Here is a 16,056-nt window from a genome sequence, read left to right as displayed (position 1 = left end):
GCTTGGCCCGCAAGCGCGATTGCTTGCCTGGGACGAAAGACTGACGGTCTTCAGTTCGGGGGGGGACCCGGGCGACGACAACTCAACAGGGAAGCCAAGCGTCATCAAACATGGCGGCAGACGACGGAGATCCGGGCGAAAAGGATAGGAGAAACGACGCGGGTGGAAAGGCGGAAAAGGCAGGGAACTCACGAAGGCCACAGGACGCTCCCCTGCCAGCAGAGCCCGACGAGCATTTTCCAGATGTAACCATGACCGACTACTCTTCCTCTTCCTCCTCTTCCTCCTCTTCCTCCTCGTCTTCGTCCTCTTCCTCGTCTTCCTCCTCCTCTTCGTCTTCGTCCTCTTCCTTGTCTTCTTCCTCTTCGTCTTCCTACTCTTCGTCTTCCTCCTCTTCGTCTTCTACCCCTTCCTCTTCTCCGTCCGGCTCGTTGACGGCAGCACATCTCCTGCACAATGCGCCCCTACGGCAGAGTTTTTTGCGGAAGGAAATGGTGGACGGGAAGAGCGGCGCTCTCATGTCTGTGGATGCAGTCCAGTTCGACGTCCTCTCTGGAGAGGAAATCAGCAGATACAGTGAAGTCGAGATTCAGAACCGAGAAATCTACGTGAACATGACAAGCACTCCGCATCCGTACGGGGTGCTCGATCTCCGCCTGGGTAAGCTGAGGCACGCGAAGGAAATCACAGACGGTCAGCTATCTGTCAACCGCGAGGCGATTTGCATGGGAGGGGTGTAAGCGGGCGGGAGGCACCGGCGTAGCTGAGAGGGAGCGTCTTACCAGCGGCGTGGCTCCCCGAGGCCCGCTGGTCAGGAAAAAGGAACCGTAGATTTCTCTATCTTGGCGGCTACCACGAAGGCTCAGCGAGACATAGGCCTAGACACCGCCGACGGAGAGAGCGAGGAAAGGGCCGAGATTCGTTTTTCTTGGCACCGCGGCCCCGAGTGTCCTCTCTCGGCCGCGCCAGCCTTCGTGTCTTTTGTGGCGCTTGCCTGTTTTCCCCAAGGCGACACTCCAGAGAAACGCGCCGCTCGCTGTGGGTTCGCGGCTTCGACGCCGACGCGTCGGTCACGATGTGCGCAGCTTTTTTTTCCCGTGCGTGGTCCCGTCTGTCTCTCCTGGTGCCGGGCTGGATGTCTCACACAAGGGCTGGGCGTGCGCTTTTCAGACGCTTGAGAGTCAGGACTGCCGTTCGCTCGGTCAGGGTCCGCGCAGGTTCGGGGGCGTCGGATGGGATGTCGCGTGTCCTGTCTTTCTGTTGCTCTCCAGGCCCGAACAAGAGCGACAGCCGCTGCCAAACGTGCGGCCACACGCTCCTCCAGTGCACTGGGCACTGGGGGTACATGGATTTGCAAGCACCAGTTTACCATGTGGGCTACTTCAAGTACGTCCTCCAGATCTTGTACTGCATCTGCAAGACGTGCGCGGCGTTGCTGCAGCCGCCGGAGCAGAAAGAGAAGTTGCTGTCGCGGATTCGCCGCCACCAGTCGGATCCGATCGTCAAGCGCCTTCTGTTCAAGCGCACCGTGGAGGCCTGCAAGAAGGTGTCCAAGTGCTTTGAGTGCGGGGCGCCGCAGGGTGTTTTGAAGCGCGTGGTGAAGCCAAGTCTGGACCAGTTCATGAAGATTCGGCACGTGGTGAAGTTCAAGGAGGGCCGCGCCCTGACCGTCGAGGACGACCTCGATCCGCTGTACGTGAAGAATCTCCTGGAGCGGATTCGGCCCAGCGAGTGCGAGATCCTCGACATTGTGTCGCCGGAGAAACTGCTCCTGTCGAGGCTTCTCGTGCCGCCGAGCTGCATCCGGCCGTCCGTGACGATCGGCGAGCAAGGCACGACGGAGGACGACTTGACCTGCGTGCTGTCGGACATTGCAGAGCTGAACAATGTCCTCCTCAGCCACGTCCAGGCGGGTTTCCACACGAACCAGTTCCTGGGCATCTGGGAGTTCCTGCAGCTCCAGTGCACGCGGCTGATCAACGCGGACGCGCCTGCAGTCTCCCAGCTGCTCGCGTCGAAGAACATCAGCAAACCGGGACGGGGGATCTGCCAGCGGCTGAAGGGCAAAGAGGGCCGTTTCCGCGGCAACCTGTCGGGGAAGCGCGTGGACTTCTCGGGGCGCACGGTGATCTCGCCGGACCCGAACGCGAACGTGTACGAGGTGGTAGTGCCCGAGTGGGTTGCGAAGCGGCTTACCTTTCCCGAGCGCGTGAACCGCGTCAACATCGAAGTGCTCCGCGCCGCCGTGCTCAAGGGATGCAGCGACTGGCCCGGCGCGTGCTACGTGAACAAGGCGGACGGGAGCAAGTGCAGTTTGCGCTACGCGAATCGCCGGCACGTCGCCGAGAATCTGCAGATCGGCGACGTTGTCGAGCGCCACCTGTGCAACGGCGACGTGGTCCTCTTCAATCGGCAGCCGTCGCTGCACAGAATGAGCATCATGGCGCACCGCGCGCGCGTGATGCCTTGGCGCACCTTCCGGTTCAACGAGTGCGTCTGCTCGCCGTACAACGCCGACTTTGACGGCGACGAAATGAATCTGCATCTGCCGCAGACGCACGAAGCCCGCGCGGAGGCGCTGTACCTCATGGGAGTCGTCAACAACCTCGTGACGCCGAAGAACGGCGAACCCCTGATTGCAGCCACGCAGGACTTCCTCTCCTCCTCGTACATGCTGACGCACAAGGACGTCTTCCTCACGCGCGACCAATTCTGCCTCATCTGCTCGTACTTCACCGACGGCCTGAGCCAAGTGGATCTGCCGCCGCCGACCGTCCTCAAGCCAGTCGAACTGTGGACTGGCAAGCAAGTGATCGGCGTTCTTCTCCGCCCGAACGGGAACAGCTTCGTGATGGTGAACTTCCAACTGAAGGAGCGGGAATTCGCTGCGGCGCGCATCCCCCCCGGCGAGTCGCCGTTCATGTGCCCCAGCGACGCCTACGTCATCTTCCGCCACTCCGAGCTCCTCGCCGGGTGTATCGGAAAGAAAGTCCTCGGAGTAAGTCCGTGGGGCGCGCGCCGGCGACCTTCCAACGCCGAGCACGTTCGAGTGCAGACACACACACACGCACACAGCCTGGGCCTAGATGCGGACAAGACAAAGAAACGGATGGCGCGGCACGTCTGGGACCGTATGCGTTGTGCACTGCGGTGTATACGCTCCAGGTTCGGAGTGCAAATCGATTTCGTGGAATACCTAAAATTCGCTGTCAGGGGCAGATTGGTGACAGAAATACGAACTCACACCCCTCCGGGACTGGACGGTATCGTCCTCTGAACTACGCTCAAGACGCTAGAAAATACCACATTCGAGACGGCGGGAGACCGTTTGGACCCGTCCATTTGTCACCCGAAATTGCGGCAGAGCCCTGGGAAGCTGGGGCCACCGCGCCGGAAAAGCCGAGAGCGACAGAGGCGCGCCGAGGGGGACCGCGCAGCCCGCTCCGGCGCCAGGGTCGCCTCGTTGGTGTGTGCCTGGCGACTTGCGTTCCTCGTCTGTGTGGATCTTCACGTGGCTGTGCGGCGTGTGCGGCTGCTTCTCAGGACGCAAAGTTCGGGCTGTTTTTCCACCTGATTCGCGACAACTCGCCCGCGCAAGCAGCTGCGTGCATGACCCGCATCGCCAAGCTCTCCGCGCGGTGGTTCGCGAACCGTGGCATGACCATTGGGATCGACGACGTGACACCAAGCCCGACGCTTCTCGCGGCGAAGAAAGACATTTTGAACCACGGCTACAACCTCGTGGCTCAGGAGATCCAGATGTACAAGAAAGGCGCTCTCCAGCCTCACCCTGGATGCACGCTGGAGCAGACGCTCGAAGTCCGTGTCAAGTCCATTTTGGATGACCTGCGAAACGAAGCTGGCAAGGCCTGCAACCGCGTTCTCCATCCGCTCAACAAACCCCTCATTATGTTCAATTCGGGGGCGAAGGGCGCGCTGATCAACATCGCGCAAATGATTGCCTGTGTGGGTCAGCAGAACGTCAGCGGCCAGCGAATTCAGAACGGCTTTGTGTCGCGAACGCTCCCGCACTTCCCTCTAAACTGCAGAGATGCAAAGTCGCGCGGCTTCGTCGCCAACTCGTTCTACTCGGGACTCCAACCCGACGAATTCTTCTTCCACACGATGTCCGGACGCGAGGGTCTAGTCGACACTGCCGTGAAGACTGCGGAAACAGGGTACATGCAGAGGCGGTTGATGAAGGTACGCGCTGCGGGGGACAGAGGCCCGACCTAGGGACGCCCAAAGCTTAGAAAGAGCCACAGAAAAACGAAGACACTCGTGCACCAGCGGCGGCGCCTCAGGCCGCTGGGGCCTGCATGCCTTCTGGCCACACTGTCCGTCGTTTTGTGGGGGAGTGCTGTTCACACCGTAGTTTCATTTCCTCCTCGTGAGTCAGCGTCTCCGGCAGTGGTTTGGCGTCCGTCGTGTCCGTGTCCCTTTTCTCTTCACACTGGTTCCGACGAGCGGCCGTGCAAGGCAACGCTGGTGCGCGTTTTCCCTTGCTTGCCAATCTGGAGGCTGGTCGACCGCGAGAGGCTCTGCCGACCATCTTCGTCCTTCCCCTGATTTCCTGTCGAGTCCTGCAGGCTCTGGAAGACCTCTCGATTCGCTACGACAATTCGGTTCGGACCAGCGACGGCCAGATTGTCCAGTTCGTGTATGGAGATGACGGACTGAACCCAGCGATGATGGAGGATAAAAACCAGTCCATGTGCCTCGACAAAGTCTTTCAACACATTTCTTCGCTTCTTCACATCAAACCGCTCCATCTCCTCCCACCTGCGTCTTCGGTGGGCTCCTCGTTTCCGCTTGCGCCGCCTTCGTGGCCAAGCAGCGCCCGCGACAGGATTCTTCCTCCAGAGAGCGACGAGGCGTTAGCCACGCTTCTCCAGCGCTACGAGAAGATGGACCTGCGACTCGTGGAAGCCTCGCAGCGACAGGCCAGCGGCAAGGTCGAGCCTCCGAGAGCCATCTACGAGTTTTTTTCGCGCCTCGGAGCCTCTGAGGGAGGCCGCGGGAAAGAGAAGCGCGCGCGCGAGGACTGGGCCAAACTTATGAAGTTGCCGAGGTCGTACCGACAGAAACTGGCGATCCTCCTGCAGACGGGGGCGGGTGGGAATGCTGCGACCAGTCGGTTCTGTCAGCAGGTGAGACAGCCCGCGAGACACGGAGCGGGGTCTGAGCAAGTCGCGAGAAAGGTACCAACGGAGAGCGGACTCGGGAGAGGAAACGCCCCAGACAGAGGACAGAAGCGGAGAGACACCCGATTTCGGGAAGCGCTCAAAATCCAAAAGGCACACGGGAAAGCATCGTGGCGTCCTCTTGGTTCCCTGCTCACCCAGTTTCGACTCAGCGCCGTGGATCTCTCCCCTCGCTGTTGCCGGACGACACTCCGCCTGACCTCCCTGTTGCTCACACGTTGTTGCGTCTTCAACGCCTCCATCGCTTTCCGGTGTCGCTGTTTTCGCCGGAGCGCCGCTCTCTGATTCTGCGTTTCAGGCTTCGTACCGGACTTCTGTCGTTCCGGTCTGGAGACCCCGTGTCTGTCCCTTCCTCTCCCTCACACTTTGGTGAAGCGTGCGTTGCCGGGGGTGGACTCCTTCCTGCGCTCCTCACTGTTGCCTGGCCGCGTCCGATTCTGCGTTTCTCAGGTTCGCGGGAATTTGCTGGCGCACGTCGCGGTGTACGAGTGGTTGCCGATCCGGGAGCAGCACGCGCCGCTTCTCCCCTTTGAAATTCTAAAGTGGAGTTCGTACCTCCTCACCCATACGGCCGAGCTGGTGCCGCTCCCGCTGTGTGAGCACCAAAAGGTGGCCCTCGAGGAGGCGCCGACGCACCAGAGCGGCACGGAGCGCGTGCGGCTTTTCCAGGATGAGCTCTGGGCCTGGCTAGAGCGGAAAGCGGGAGACGTTGCAGAGTATCGCGAAGGGGACCGAGAGAAACCGGGGCTGACAGAAGACAGCTACGAGAGCCTGCTGGCTGGTTGGAGACACCTAGGCTTCGGCATCGAACGCCGGCAGTGGATTGTGCCCGAAGGCGAGGGCGGTCAGCACGCGCTCCCCGTGAAAACCGAGGGCGAGGCAGGAGGTCGATTCGTCGCCGGCAGCGAAGGGCCAGAGCGCGGCGTCTCTCAAGGCGGACAGCTTCTGCCGGGTGCTCGAACCTGCCGAGAGCCAGCTCGCGGGAACGCGCATGCGACATCTCACCCTGGACCGAGGAACGCGAGTGGGGACACCGCCCTTTGTCTCCCCGACAGGAAATGGAAATTCAGCAAACACCAGTGGGTGACGGTGAGACACATCCTCGAATTCCTGCGATGCAGCTGGCGGAAATACGTCAAGGCGATCAGTGAGGCTGGCGAGGCTGTCGGAGCGATGGGGGCCCAGTCGATTGGCGAACCAGGCACGCAGATGACGCTCAAGACTTTCCACTTTGCAGGTAAGAAGGCGCGGGTCGACTGCAAAGCCGAACCGCCACCCGAGCGAAGGTTTGGCAGAGCTAGCGGACGCGATGGCGGAAGGGAACACCAGACACGAAACTCTCGACGAGACCCCAGACCCATACAGCCGGAACGTCGGAGGGGACACACTCTTCCGCACCAGAAGCAACGCCGGTACAGAGACGACACACGCACACCTCTCGACCCGAGGGAACAAAACGCAGAGTTGACGGAGAGAGACTCCGCGAACGTGAACCGTGCGTCCACGTCTCCAGATACGCATGCACAGGCCTGTACGGGCCCCCACCGTCGGCCCTCGTCTGTCCGCCGCTGACGCGTTTTCGGGATCTGGGGACAGCCTCGCTGATGTGTGGGTGTGTTCCTATGTCCCTGTAATAAAATATGTAGGCAATCGTATCTCGATTTATAGATATATACGTGTAGGTGTGCAGGTGCGTGCTTGTGGGGGATCGCCTATCTCACTGCAGGTTGCAAGCCACGCGGAGACACGCAACGCAATGGAAGCAGAGAACCCCCGTCTCCACGCGAGCACCGGGCCCCAACGTGGCTCCGCACAAGGCAAAGCTGCGTGTACGTGCGTGTATAGGGGGTGCGCATCCAAGGTGGCCTACATGTCTGCATGCAGCCTGTTTCGCGGTGCACCGGCTGCTGCTTTACTCTCGTGTGCGTCGTGTCTCAGGCGTGGCGTCCATGAACGTGACGCTCGGGGTCCCCCGGATCAAGGAAATCATTAACGCAGCACAGAAGATTCAGACTCCTATTATCGTAGTGCCGCTCGTTAACGACGAAGACTACAATTATGCGGTGATGGTGAAGAATCGGATCGAGAAGACGCTGCTGTCGGAGTGCTGCTCGTACATCAAAGAGGTGTATGCGCCCGACGGTGCGTGGCTAGTCGTCAAGCTCGACCAGCACACAATTCGGAAACTCTTCCTCGACATCAACGCAAACACAGTAAGAGCAGAGCCTGAGCTGCGAGCGCGAAGCTGCCGACAGGAAAAACAGGCACCCTCCTCGCGTCTCGAGAGGTCTAGGAAACGTCCCTGCATAAAATCGGAATCCTAGCCACACTCGGTATGCGATTAGTCGAATACATATATATATATATATATATGCGTGCAGATGCATAGGTAATGTGTAGGTACAGATGGCATCCCGCGCGGAGAGTGTGAATAATGCGGAGAGCTTGCTTCACGCTCAGCTGAGAATCAGTCACGATACCAGTGAGAGGACGACGCCACCTCTACACTGGTGGGTATCCTGGTGACGCGTTCGTGGGTGTGCGTTGGCCGTCGAACCGTCACGCGACCACGCGGCTCTGTTCCCGCACGGCGCACACTTCGTCGGTCGTGCGGACCTCGTTACGAGCTCGAACGCAGAGGGGTAGCCACGCGTTTGTCCGGTCGTACGAGACACGTCAAGCACTGGGCAGTGGCTGTCGAGTTCGTGCGACGCTCTCTCCGGATGTTCAGCTTTCGGGTTCTGGCGGGCGACCGAGCCCCGTGGGGGGCGGCTCCAGCATTCCAGCGTCGCTGCGAATGGACCCGCGACATCCGTGAGATATGCAGTCTGGCCTTTTGTTGCCCAACTATGAGAGTGGCGTGGAGCGTCCTCCCGCCTCCACAGAGCACCAACCCCGCCACTGCTCGCGGGTTCCGCCGGTGTGTCAGAGCCACGAGGCTGGTCGGTTGAGCGCGGCCGCGTTCTGTGTGTGGAAGCTGCGCGGGGAGTTGCCGGGTCCTGTCGTTTGCGTGCGCAGGTCAAAGAAGCGATTCTCAGGCAGACGGCCGTCAACAAAGTTCGCATTACGAAGAGCTCCGTGGAAATTATCAACGAGTGGAAAGTGCGCGTAATGCCTCCTGGAGGAAACCAGATCTTCTTTCAGCTGCAAGCGCTCAAAATTGGTAGGACCACACCACCCGAGGTTCATTTATGCCTCCGGTCACTTGCCTACGCCCCACGTCCTGTGTCGTCCGAAAGGCAAGCGAGGATCGTTGCAGCCCGTTCAGTGGCGAGCCGTGGCCGAGAGGGAGGCGAAGAGCAAGCGAACGCATGCAGACTCTGCAGGGGCTCCCGTCGCTGTTTCACGCCATGTCGGTGCCTGTCGCTCGCCCTCCGTGGGTTGCGAGGCCTGTGAGAGGGGTTGAGTTCTTCTCTTCAGGAGCCGCAAGGCCGCTTACAGCAAGCTTCGCTCGTCACCACCGGTTTCTGCGTTACTGCGCTCTGAAGATATAAACACAGTCGTGTACTCACTGGGAGTGCTCCTGCGATGCAGTTCGACGGCTCGTGTGTGTGCTTATGCGCATTTATATAATACGCTCACGAGTGTAGATATATGAGTGAGTCTGTATCTCGCTTGCCTGGTTCAAACGGCTTCCCCCGGTGTGCAGCGAAGGTTTATATTCCTGTTCTGCGCCGCTGGAGGGTTGTCCTGTGCAGACGAAACGCCAGTTGAACGCCGACACTACTCGCTTCGTTGAGTGAAAAACAGAAACAGCCTTTGCCCTCCGGACAAAAGGAAGGCAGATTCAGCGCGGCTCTTGCGACCACGCACCTGCGTTGTGGCTGATCACGTGTGCGTATTTGTGCTTCTCTCAGGCCTTCTGAACATTGTTCTATGTGGCCACAAAGATGTCAAGAGAGGCGTGATCAAGTGCGAGCACGTCGAGCAACCCGACAAAACTAAAAAGACAGTGTACGGTCTCGCTGTCGAAGGCTATGGACTTCGAGATGTCATGGGCACTCAGGGTGTGAAGGCCCTCCAAGCTACCTCGAACCATGTGATGGAAGTTGCTCAGGTAATAACAGACAAACAAGTGGGAAATGCTTACGGGAGTCGTGCCTCGCACACCGTTACTGCAAAACACTTTCATCACAATGTGCTGCCTCAGAACGTGCGATACTGAGCTTTCCGTTCGCACGTGCTACGTCGTCATGATAGGGCATGTCGAATCTGAAGGAGAGATGCGGTGCGAGGGATCCATTGTAGGCTGGAATAAGCAGACCCAGTCACCCTTGCTTGGAAACCAAAGTCGAGGAAACTAGCCTCCCGTTTCGGATAAACGTGGTTCACCACTTTCCTTTACAGTACATTGCTCGCACAGCGAGCGCCCTAGTCTCTCTTTTAGGTCGTTGAGAAGTTCGGGATCCCACCCCCGAAGTTCGTGTCCTGATCTGGAGTGCCCCAGTGCTCGCTCCAGCTGTTTCATCAAAATGAATTGTTGCAACGGACGGGGTGTCCCTCTGTTTGTTTAACAGATTCTTGGCATCGAAGCAGCGCGAGCCGTGATTATCAGCGAAATCCGGAAGTGTATGGACGCGTACTCGATGGATATCGACTGTCGCCACATGACACTCCTCGGTGACGTCATGACATTCAGGTGAGTTGCTAGAAAAGACGAAAGCGAAGCAGTATCACCAGTTTCCAGTTCATTTTGTCTTTCCGGCGCACCCTCTGTGAGGCCGACCCCAGGAGAGCAGACTTCCGCGTCGCTGCGTTCAGCTTAAGGCTCCGTGCGACAGAGATGCTACCGGTCTCGACTCCTTACAAGATTTCTCTCTCAGGGCGCGTCGAGTAGCCCGATAGGTGGGGTTCTCCGAGGGACCGCGGCGGCAGATTTGCAGTGAAGAAGGTAGACTATATGCGGTGTTCAAGTTTCCCCTCTCTGCGCTGTCGGGCGTTGCAGGGGAGAAGTTCTTGGGATCAACCGCTTCGGCATCCAAAAAATGCGCGCGTCCACTTTAATGCTGGCGTCTTTCGAAGAGACAAACGAGCACCTGTTCGAGGCTGCCGTCCACCATCGGGCGGACCCAGTCAAAGGCGTCAGCGAGTGTATCATCATGGGGAAGCAGGTTTCTCTCGGAACCGGAAGCTTCGACCTGCTGCTTTCTCAGTCGGGCGCGTAAGTGTCAGGTGTTTCCTGAAAAGAGCCTCGAAACAGTTTGTCTCGCTCAGGGTGCAATCGGTATGAAACACATCCCGTTACATTCGGTATTCTTCAGGAATGTGTGACACGTGGCTAAAGACGAAGGATTGAGGTAGGCACAAGGCCGCCCGTAGCGTGGCGTTGCAGAGTCGTCAGAGGCGTTCCATTAATGGTACGGTATCTGCGTCCTTCAGAAGGCGTGAACTTGTGTAAGCATGTCTTCTTTGGGTTTGACGCGTTTCGCACCTGGAACGGAGAAGCGCAGAGAATATAGCACTGCTACGCAACACTCCCAAGCCTATCGGTGCCTCTTGCAACATTGTGCGTTTCGAGCTATATCAGCGTCGACGGCATCGTGGCATAGGCGTTCTCATGGCAAAGCCGTTGTGATAGGGCAGGGCGGATGCCACGTCTTACCTCTTTCCTCTGGGATTCACATTCCGTTCTGACGGTCTTCTCTGCGTCTGCCTTCAGACCCCTCACCAGTGACTACAGCGGCGTGCTGTCAACATTTGGACTGCAGGAGAAACATGCCGTGTAGGATAGCGATCGCTGCGAAGTGTTTAGCGGGTCCGGGATTCATGCGAAAGCCCCAACTTTTTTTGTGGATCGCTTTGCCCTCCACTGTTCCGTTATGCGTTCGTTTGTCAACGACGGACATTTACTCCATTCCGTCGAACGGTGGACAATACCGTTTATTACGATGTCCTATTTTCTCTAAGGGCTCTTTCCAAAGAATCTTCCCCAGTGCAGAGCTTCAGTTAGTCGGCAGCGAACGTGAAAGACGCAGCGTGGTGAAAAGTGGAACCGGCTTGTATGGTGTGGGATACGCACACTGCAACGAACGGAGATTTTTTATACCTCGCTGTTGCTCAGCGCCCGTCGCGGAATATCTTCCAGATTACCGGCGGACCCGACGCTGACATCTTCTGCAGGTTTCCGTGATAAATTCCATGGCGGCTCGTCCCTACACAGACAGTGTGCACCTTGGTATTTCTCAACGGGGGAGAGCGCTCTCGAGGCTGTCGCGTGTCGCCTGGAGCACCACAAATCTGGCAGGCGTGTTCGACCCGCTGCACTCTACAGGTCGTCAACTGGTTTTATACTTTGTGTGCTTTACAAAGCCAAACATGATGTGCCGGGTGAAGCACATCCACAATAGACACTCACCGCTTCCGTGCTGAATTCACCGTGCAGGCGCGGATTATAACTACAGCGCAAAAGCACCATGAGCATTCGTTACTGTTCACGCATAATCGTCCCTAGGTTGGCGTTATATTACCTATGGATTTTGAGGCGAACGAGCACGGTCAAGAAGCGTCGGACACGTGTGCCTAATGGGACTATCTGACGTGAGGGAGGCGCGCTATTTGCCGCTCGCTTTATGTAGAGTGTTCTGTGTTTTGACAGGAAAGTGCCAAGTAGCACAGAAGCGTACAGTTTCTTCTCTTCGTCCCACAATGAAGAATGCATGCACGCAGCGTATTAACGCGTCCTTGGTGGTGTGAGCATTCAGGCTTCTCAAATGCATCAGGGAGGCTCTTGACTTCTTTGCTTTGCCACATCTCTCATGGCTAGGCACAGTGTTGTAATACATTCATGTCAGAGATAATGTATTGCTTGGTATTTGAACCCAGAAGAACGCGTGGCGGTGTGTAGCCGTACAGCTCCCGGGAGGTCCCCGAACAGTTGATGGTTGAATTTCTTTATTCAGGCACGACACACAGCCATCTTCCTCTCCGGCTCAAGTGCATGCTAGCACATTTATCCTACTCCCCTTCACAGCAGCACCTGGACTGTCACAACCTCTTTTCAAGCCGTCTAAAAATGTTGTCCGTCGTTTGACATGTGACCGCAGTGACCAAGCTTTCGTCCCTATGGCAGACTGGAGGCGTTGGTACAAGTCCGGGGAACTACAGTTCACTGGATGTCGGCACAGAAACAAGCGAGTAGTCTAGTGCCAGCCCTCTCTCCTCCCCAGGTTACCGAGGACTAAGAACCCTCCGTCACCTTTGTTTATGTCCCAGCGGCGCTGGTCGGCACAGGGACAAAGGGCTAGAGGGGCCCCAAAACCGCATTGAAAAATATGGATGTTGGTGTGCTCTTGGGCACACAAAAGAGCAAAACGCCTTCTTGGAGTGCGTTTCACCCCTCTTTCGTAGTGTGTACCAGCTCTGACGCCGGGAAAAACCGGCAGCAAAAATTATCCCGTTGTTTTCCGCCGGAGAGTCTGCTGCCGCAGCAGGGTGTGCATGCAAATGCACGGACTGGCAGATCGAGCAAGACATCTATGGGACATTAATCTGAAAGATTCCCGCTTTGCAAACTAGTGGGGGGTAACGTTGCTCACTACGTTTGTGCTGAAGCAATTCTTTCTGGCCTGCCAAGCTGTGTCTTCCTGCCGCTGCTGCACTGATCTTGTCTTTGCCCAGACGGCGTAATCTCTGCTTCGCGAGCTCGGTCGCACACGCAGACTTCGCGTCGCTACACGTTTTCCATTCCTCGCGCTCGCTGCAGGCGTGCGTCGTTTTTTACTCCACATTGGTTGTGTTCTTCCTGGACAACGGGATTCTGAGCACATCATGTTCAGCACACCTCCCTCAAAGTCGAAGACACAACGGAGACAATCACATGCAGTCCCCAACTGCGTCCGGTTTTGTTCTCTGTGGGAGTTCGAAGACTGATTGCCCTCGTCAGCAACGCTTCTACGGTTTAGCACTCCAGTGACACAGTCTGCGCGGAAGGAGGCCTGCGGAAAGGGGCTTTCGAGTTCCGTTGACCGTTTCTGCCGACCGTGCCGCTACAGCGGGTGGAGCCGAAGCTGGGCGACTGGTTTGCTCCACCTCCGGAGATTAGATATGCCTTCAAGAAACTGACAAGAAATCCGAACTCCTCCTTTCCGTCAGTCCGCTTCATGGCTGCTAACACTCCCGCGAACCAGCAACAGTACGCCTCCGGTTTCCCGCCACCACCGTTTTTCTTTCAGGAGTATGGCGCCCCTCCTGGGTCTGTGCCGCATCCTACTACAGACGGGGTCTCGACTGGAGACGCCCCTCTGAACGGAGCGACACGGTCCGACTCTTTGATTCGTGTCGTGTCCGATCAAGAAGATGCGGCGGATGAGGCTAGCCGGCGAAGACGGGAAGGCCTGTTGAACGCTTGGAGGTGGGGAGGCCGGCCTCCTCCAGAACCGGTGAAAGACATTTGGACTGCGTTTGGGACCACATACAGCGGAACGTATCACGAACCCGCCCTCGATTCAGATACTATTTTGTACGTCGACAATGAAGCGGCGTTGGGTAGCGTCGAGAATGGAGACCGGGGGGATTCCCCGGTAGGGCAGCAGCCAGTGGATTTAAAAGATGAATTCAAGCGGCTCTATTGCATCTATGTAAAGGAATCGTTGGGGCTTTTAGACCTGCTTGCACGCGGAGGAGGAGACGGGGGACAGGCGAATAAATGGAGAAAAATTGTGAAACTTCACAAAAATTTGCTGCACATTCTGACAAGGCTGCGCACGTTCCAGGCAGAGGATGAAGTCCTGGAAAGGCTACGGCGGCAGCTGGAGAAACGCGTAGAGGCAACCGAGAGCCTGAAGCGAAGCCTCGTCGCTTCGATGTCACTCCTGGAACAGCAACTTGGGAAAGGCACCTTGGAGACCAAGGACGCTGAACAGATCGTTGGGAAATCTTAAAAGGCGTGGAGAATCCACCCGTGGTTGATCAGGATGTGGAAGGCCACAAAGTTTGGCCTGCCTGCATACCTTTCCACCGTCGTGCTGGAGTCCCCCATGTAGTCTCTCCAGTGTTTTTCCGTGACCATTCAATATATCGGGACATTAACTCTGCGGATGCACGGCGGTGCTTAGCGCTGCTCATCTTCTTTCCCATATATGTGGCATGGTCATTGGTGAGTGAACACAATGAATTTCGCTTCACGAGCCAGTTCCAGCAGATAGGCGCATTTGAGACAACAAATTGCCATCAAAAACTTACGGCAGTTGGGGCATTTTTGACTTCAGCCCATGCTGCTCACAGTCCGTAGGTTCAGGCATCCACCACTCGCGACGCGCTGAGCGAATGAATGTGTACTATCAACGTAGCCGGAGGCAGGTCTGTGGGATTCGACACACCATCCATACGGTTTCGGCCAGAGCACTCTGGGCGCAGATGCTGTATCAGCGTGCGAGGACAATTGCGGTGAGGGGGGGTGATGGTGGTGTTGAGGATTTGAATAAGTGGCTTGACGAAGAAGTTCCTTTGCAACTCTTGTAGGGAAACTGGGATCCAGAGATGTTGAAACTGGTGTCTGGTTACTTCAAAACGGGCGAACATCCAGTCCGAGAGGTGATGCAGCGGGTGTTTGGCCTCGTTCCCCACAACTATTGGAGGCTCTCCACACAACCAGTGTAACTTCAGGCCCACAGATGTGCTAAATGGGGTTGCTCCCTAATCTCCGGGAGGTAGGTTGGATTGTAAGACTGTTGCCGCCAAAGCATGCTCCTCCTCACGAGTTGTCTCGCCTGTGAGGCATCTGAACACAAAGCTTTCGTCAGCGCAGAATTCCCCCGTCCGTGCACCTTTTCTTGCAATCGACGGTGCGGTGAACGAGTGCTCGCCACCACGTCACGCGGCCTCTTTTTTGGGACAAGTTGATTTTCGTTGTAGTCATTGTGCTAGTGTCTGATTAATGCTGTGGTGCAAATGACGTGGACCCTAAGACTGCGAAGTTAACGCGCCGGGAGACCCCCCAGGTGTGTTGCTGTAAACACTGAAGAGCCCCTGATCCCCGCTGCACTAACGTTCCTTGAGTCCCGCAATAAAAATGTTGTATAGAGGGTTGGGAGTGGTACTCTATCGCAGCGTGGCTCGCTCCTACGAAGCTTCTGCTGCACTACTAACGAGTAAGATTTCAGGACTTGCACACACGATGACGTCTTGCTGCTGCGCTAGAAACGAAGGGTTGGGATCACTGACTACTTTCGAAACACCTCAACAGCCACACTAGGCGCAGGACAAGATTGTCGTCAAGGCGTGTGATTATACAACCCTAGTGGTAGTGCGATGACGGAACGCGAAGAGGGTGAACAACACCTGAGCCCGGTCAGTCTTTACTACGCTAGAAGAAAAAAGGTCGGCCAGGAGCCGCCAAAAGAACCCAAGCCAGGGTTTGTGGGCATTTTTGCGTTACAGCACCGTAGGAAGGGAGGGGCACTATCGAGCCTAGCTTCAAAGTACCCTTTCTGTAAGTTCACGTCGAAGCAGATCCCAATTTCATCCTGTCCTTCCTTTTCCACGGTCCGCTCCTCCCGGTTTTGCGGGTCGGCACTAACGGGGCACTTTTGAGTCGGAGATTTCTTAGGATTGTCGGCCGACACCGAGTCTCCGCAACAAAAATCCTCGTCGAATTAGGAGAAACAAAACATGCAATATCACAGATTTCTCGTAGGTACACAGCACCTCCTGCATGGGCCCGCGCATGCGACTGCTATCCAACGACCCGGCCGGAGTGATGGCTCTTGAGCCGCGCGCTACCGCAGCGACAGCGCTCGTCAACGTTCGGGCAACTCCCAACAACCGGCCGTCTCATTACCTAACATTGTGTGCCAGTTGCTGACGACGTCCTTTTTTCGGTCTCTTGCATCATTTCTTACCGCTGCAGAACTGG

At 57.0% G+C, this 16,056-nt stretch overlaps 2 protein-coding genes across 2 annotated transcripts; both read left to right on the top strand.

Annotated features, from left to right (window-relative positions):
* Positions 1-110: 110 nt before the first annotated feature.
* Positions 111-10,930, top strand: NCLIV_044520 (putative DNA-directed RNA polymerase III largest subunit; the record flags this gene model as incomplete). Its single annotated transcript, XM_003881374.1, has 11 exons — positions 111-660; positions 1,272-2,998; positions 3,544-4,203; positions 4,590-5,150; positions 5,655-6,441; positions 7,143-7,417; positions 8,223-8,367; positions 9,062-9,261; positions 9,722-9,843; positions 10,150-10,365; positions 10,864-10,930. The coding sequence occupies 11 exons, from the start codon at positions 111-113 to the stop codon at positions 10,928-10,930; spliced, it is 5,310 nt and encodes a 1,769-aa protein (XP_003881423.1).
* Positions 10,931-13,303: 2,373 nt separating this feature from the next.
* Positions 13,304-14,083, top strand: NCLIV_044510 (hypothetical protein; the record flags this gene model as incomplete). Its single annotated transcript, XM_003881373.1, has 1 exon — positions 13,304-14,083. The coding sequence occupies one exon, from the start codon at positions 13,304-13,306 to the stop codon at positions 14,081-14,083; it is 780 nt and encodes a 259-aa protein (XP_003881422.1).
* Positions 14,084-16,056: the final 1,973 nt, after the last annotated feature.

Source organism: Neospora caninum, chromosome IX, assembly GCF_000208865.1.
Source record: "Neospora caninum Liverpool complete genome, chromosome IX".
NCBI lineage: Eukaryota > Apicomplexa > Conoidasida > Eucoccidiorida > Sarcocystidae > Neospora > Neospora caninum.
Note: the sequence above shows the minus strand (reverse complement) of the source record. Positions and strands in the feature narration are given on the sequence as shown.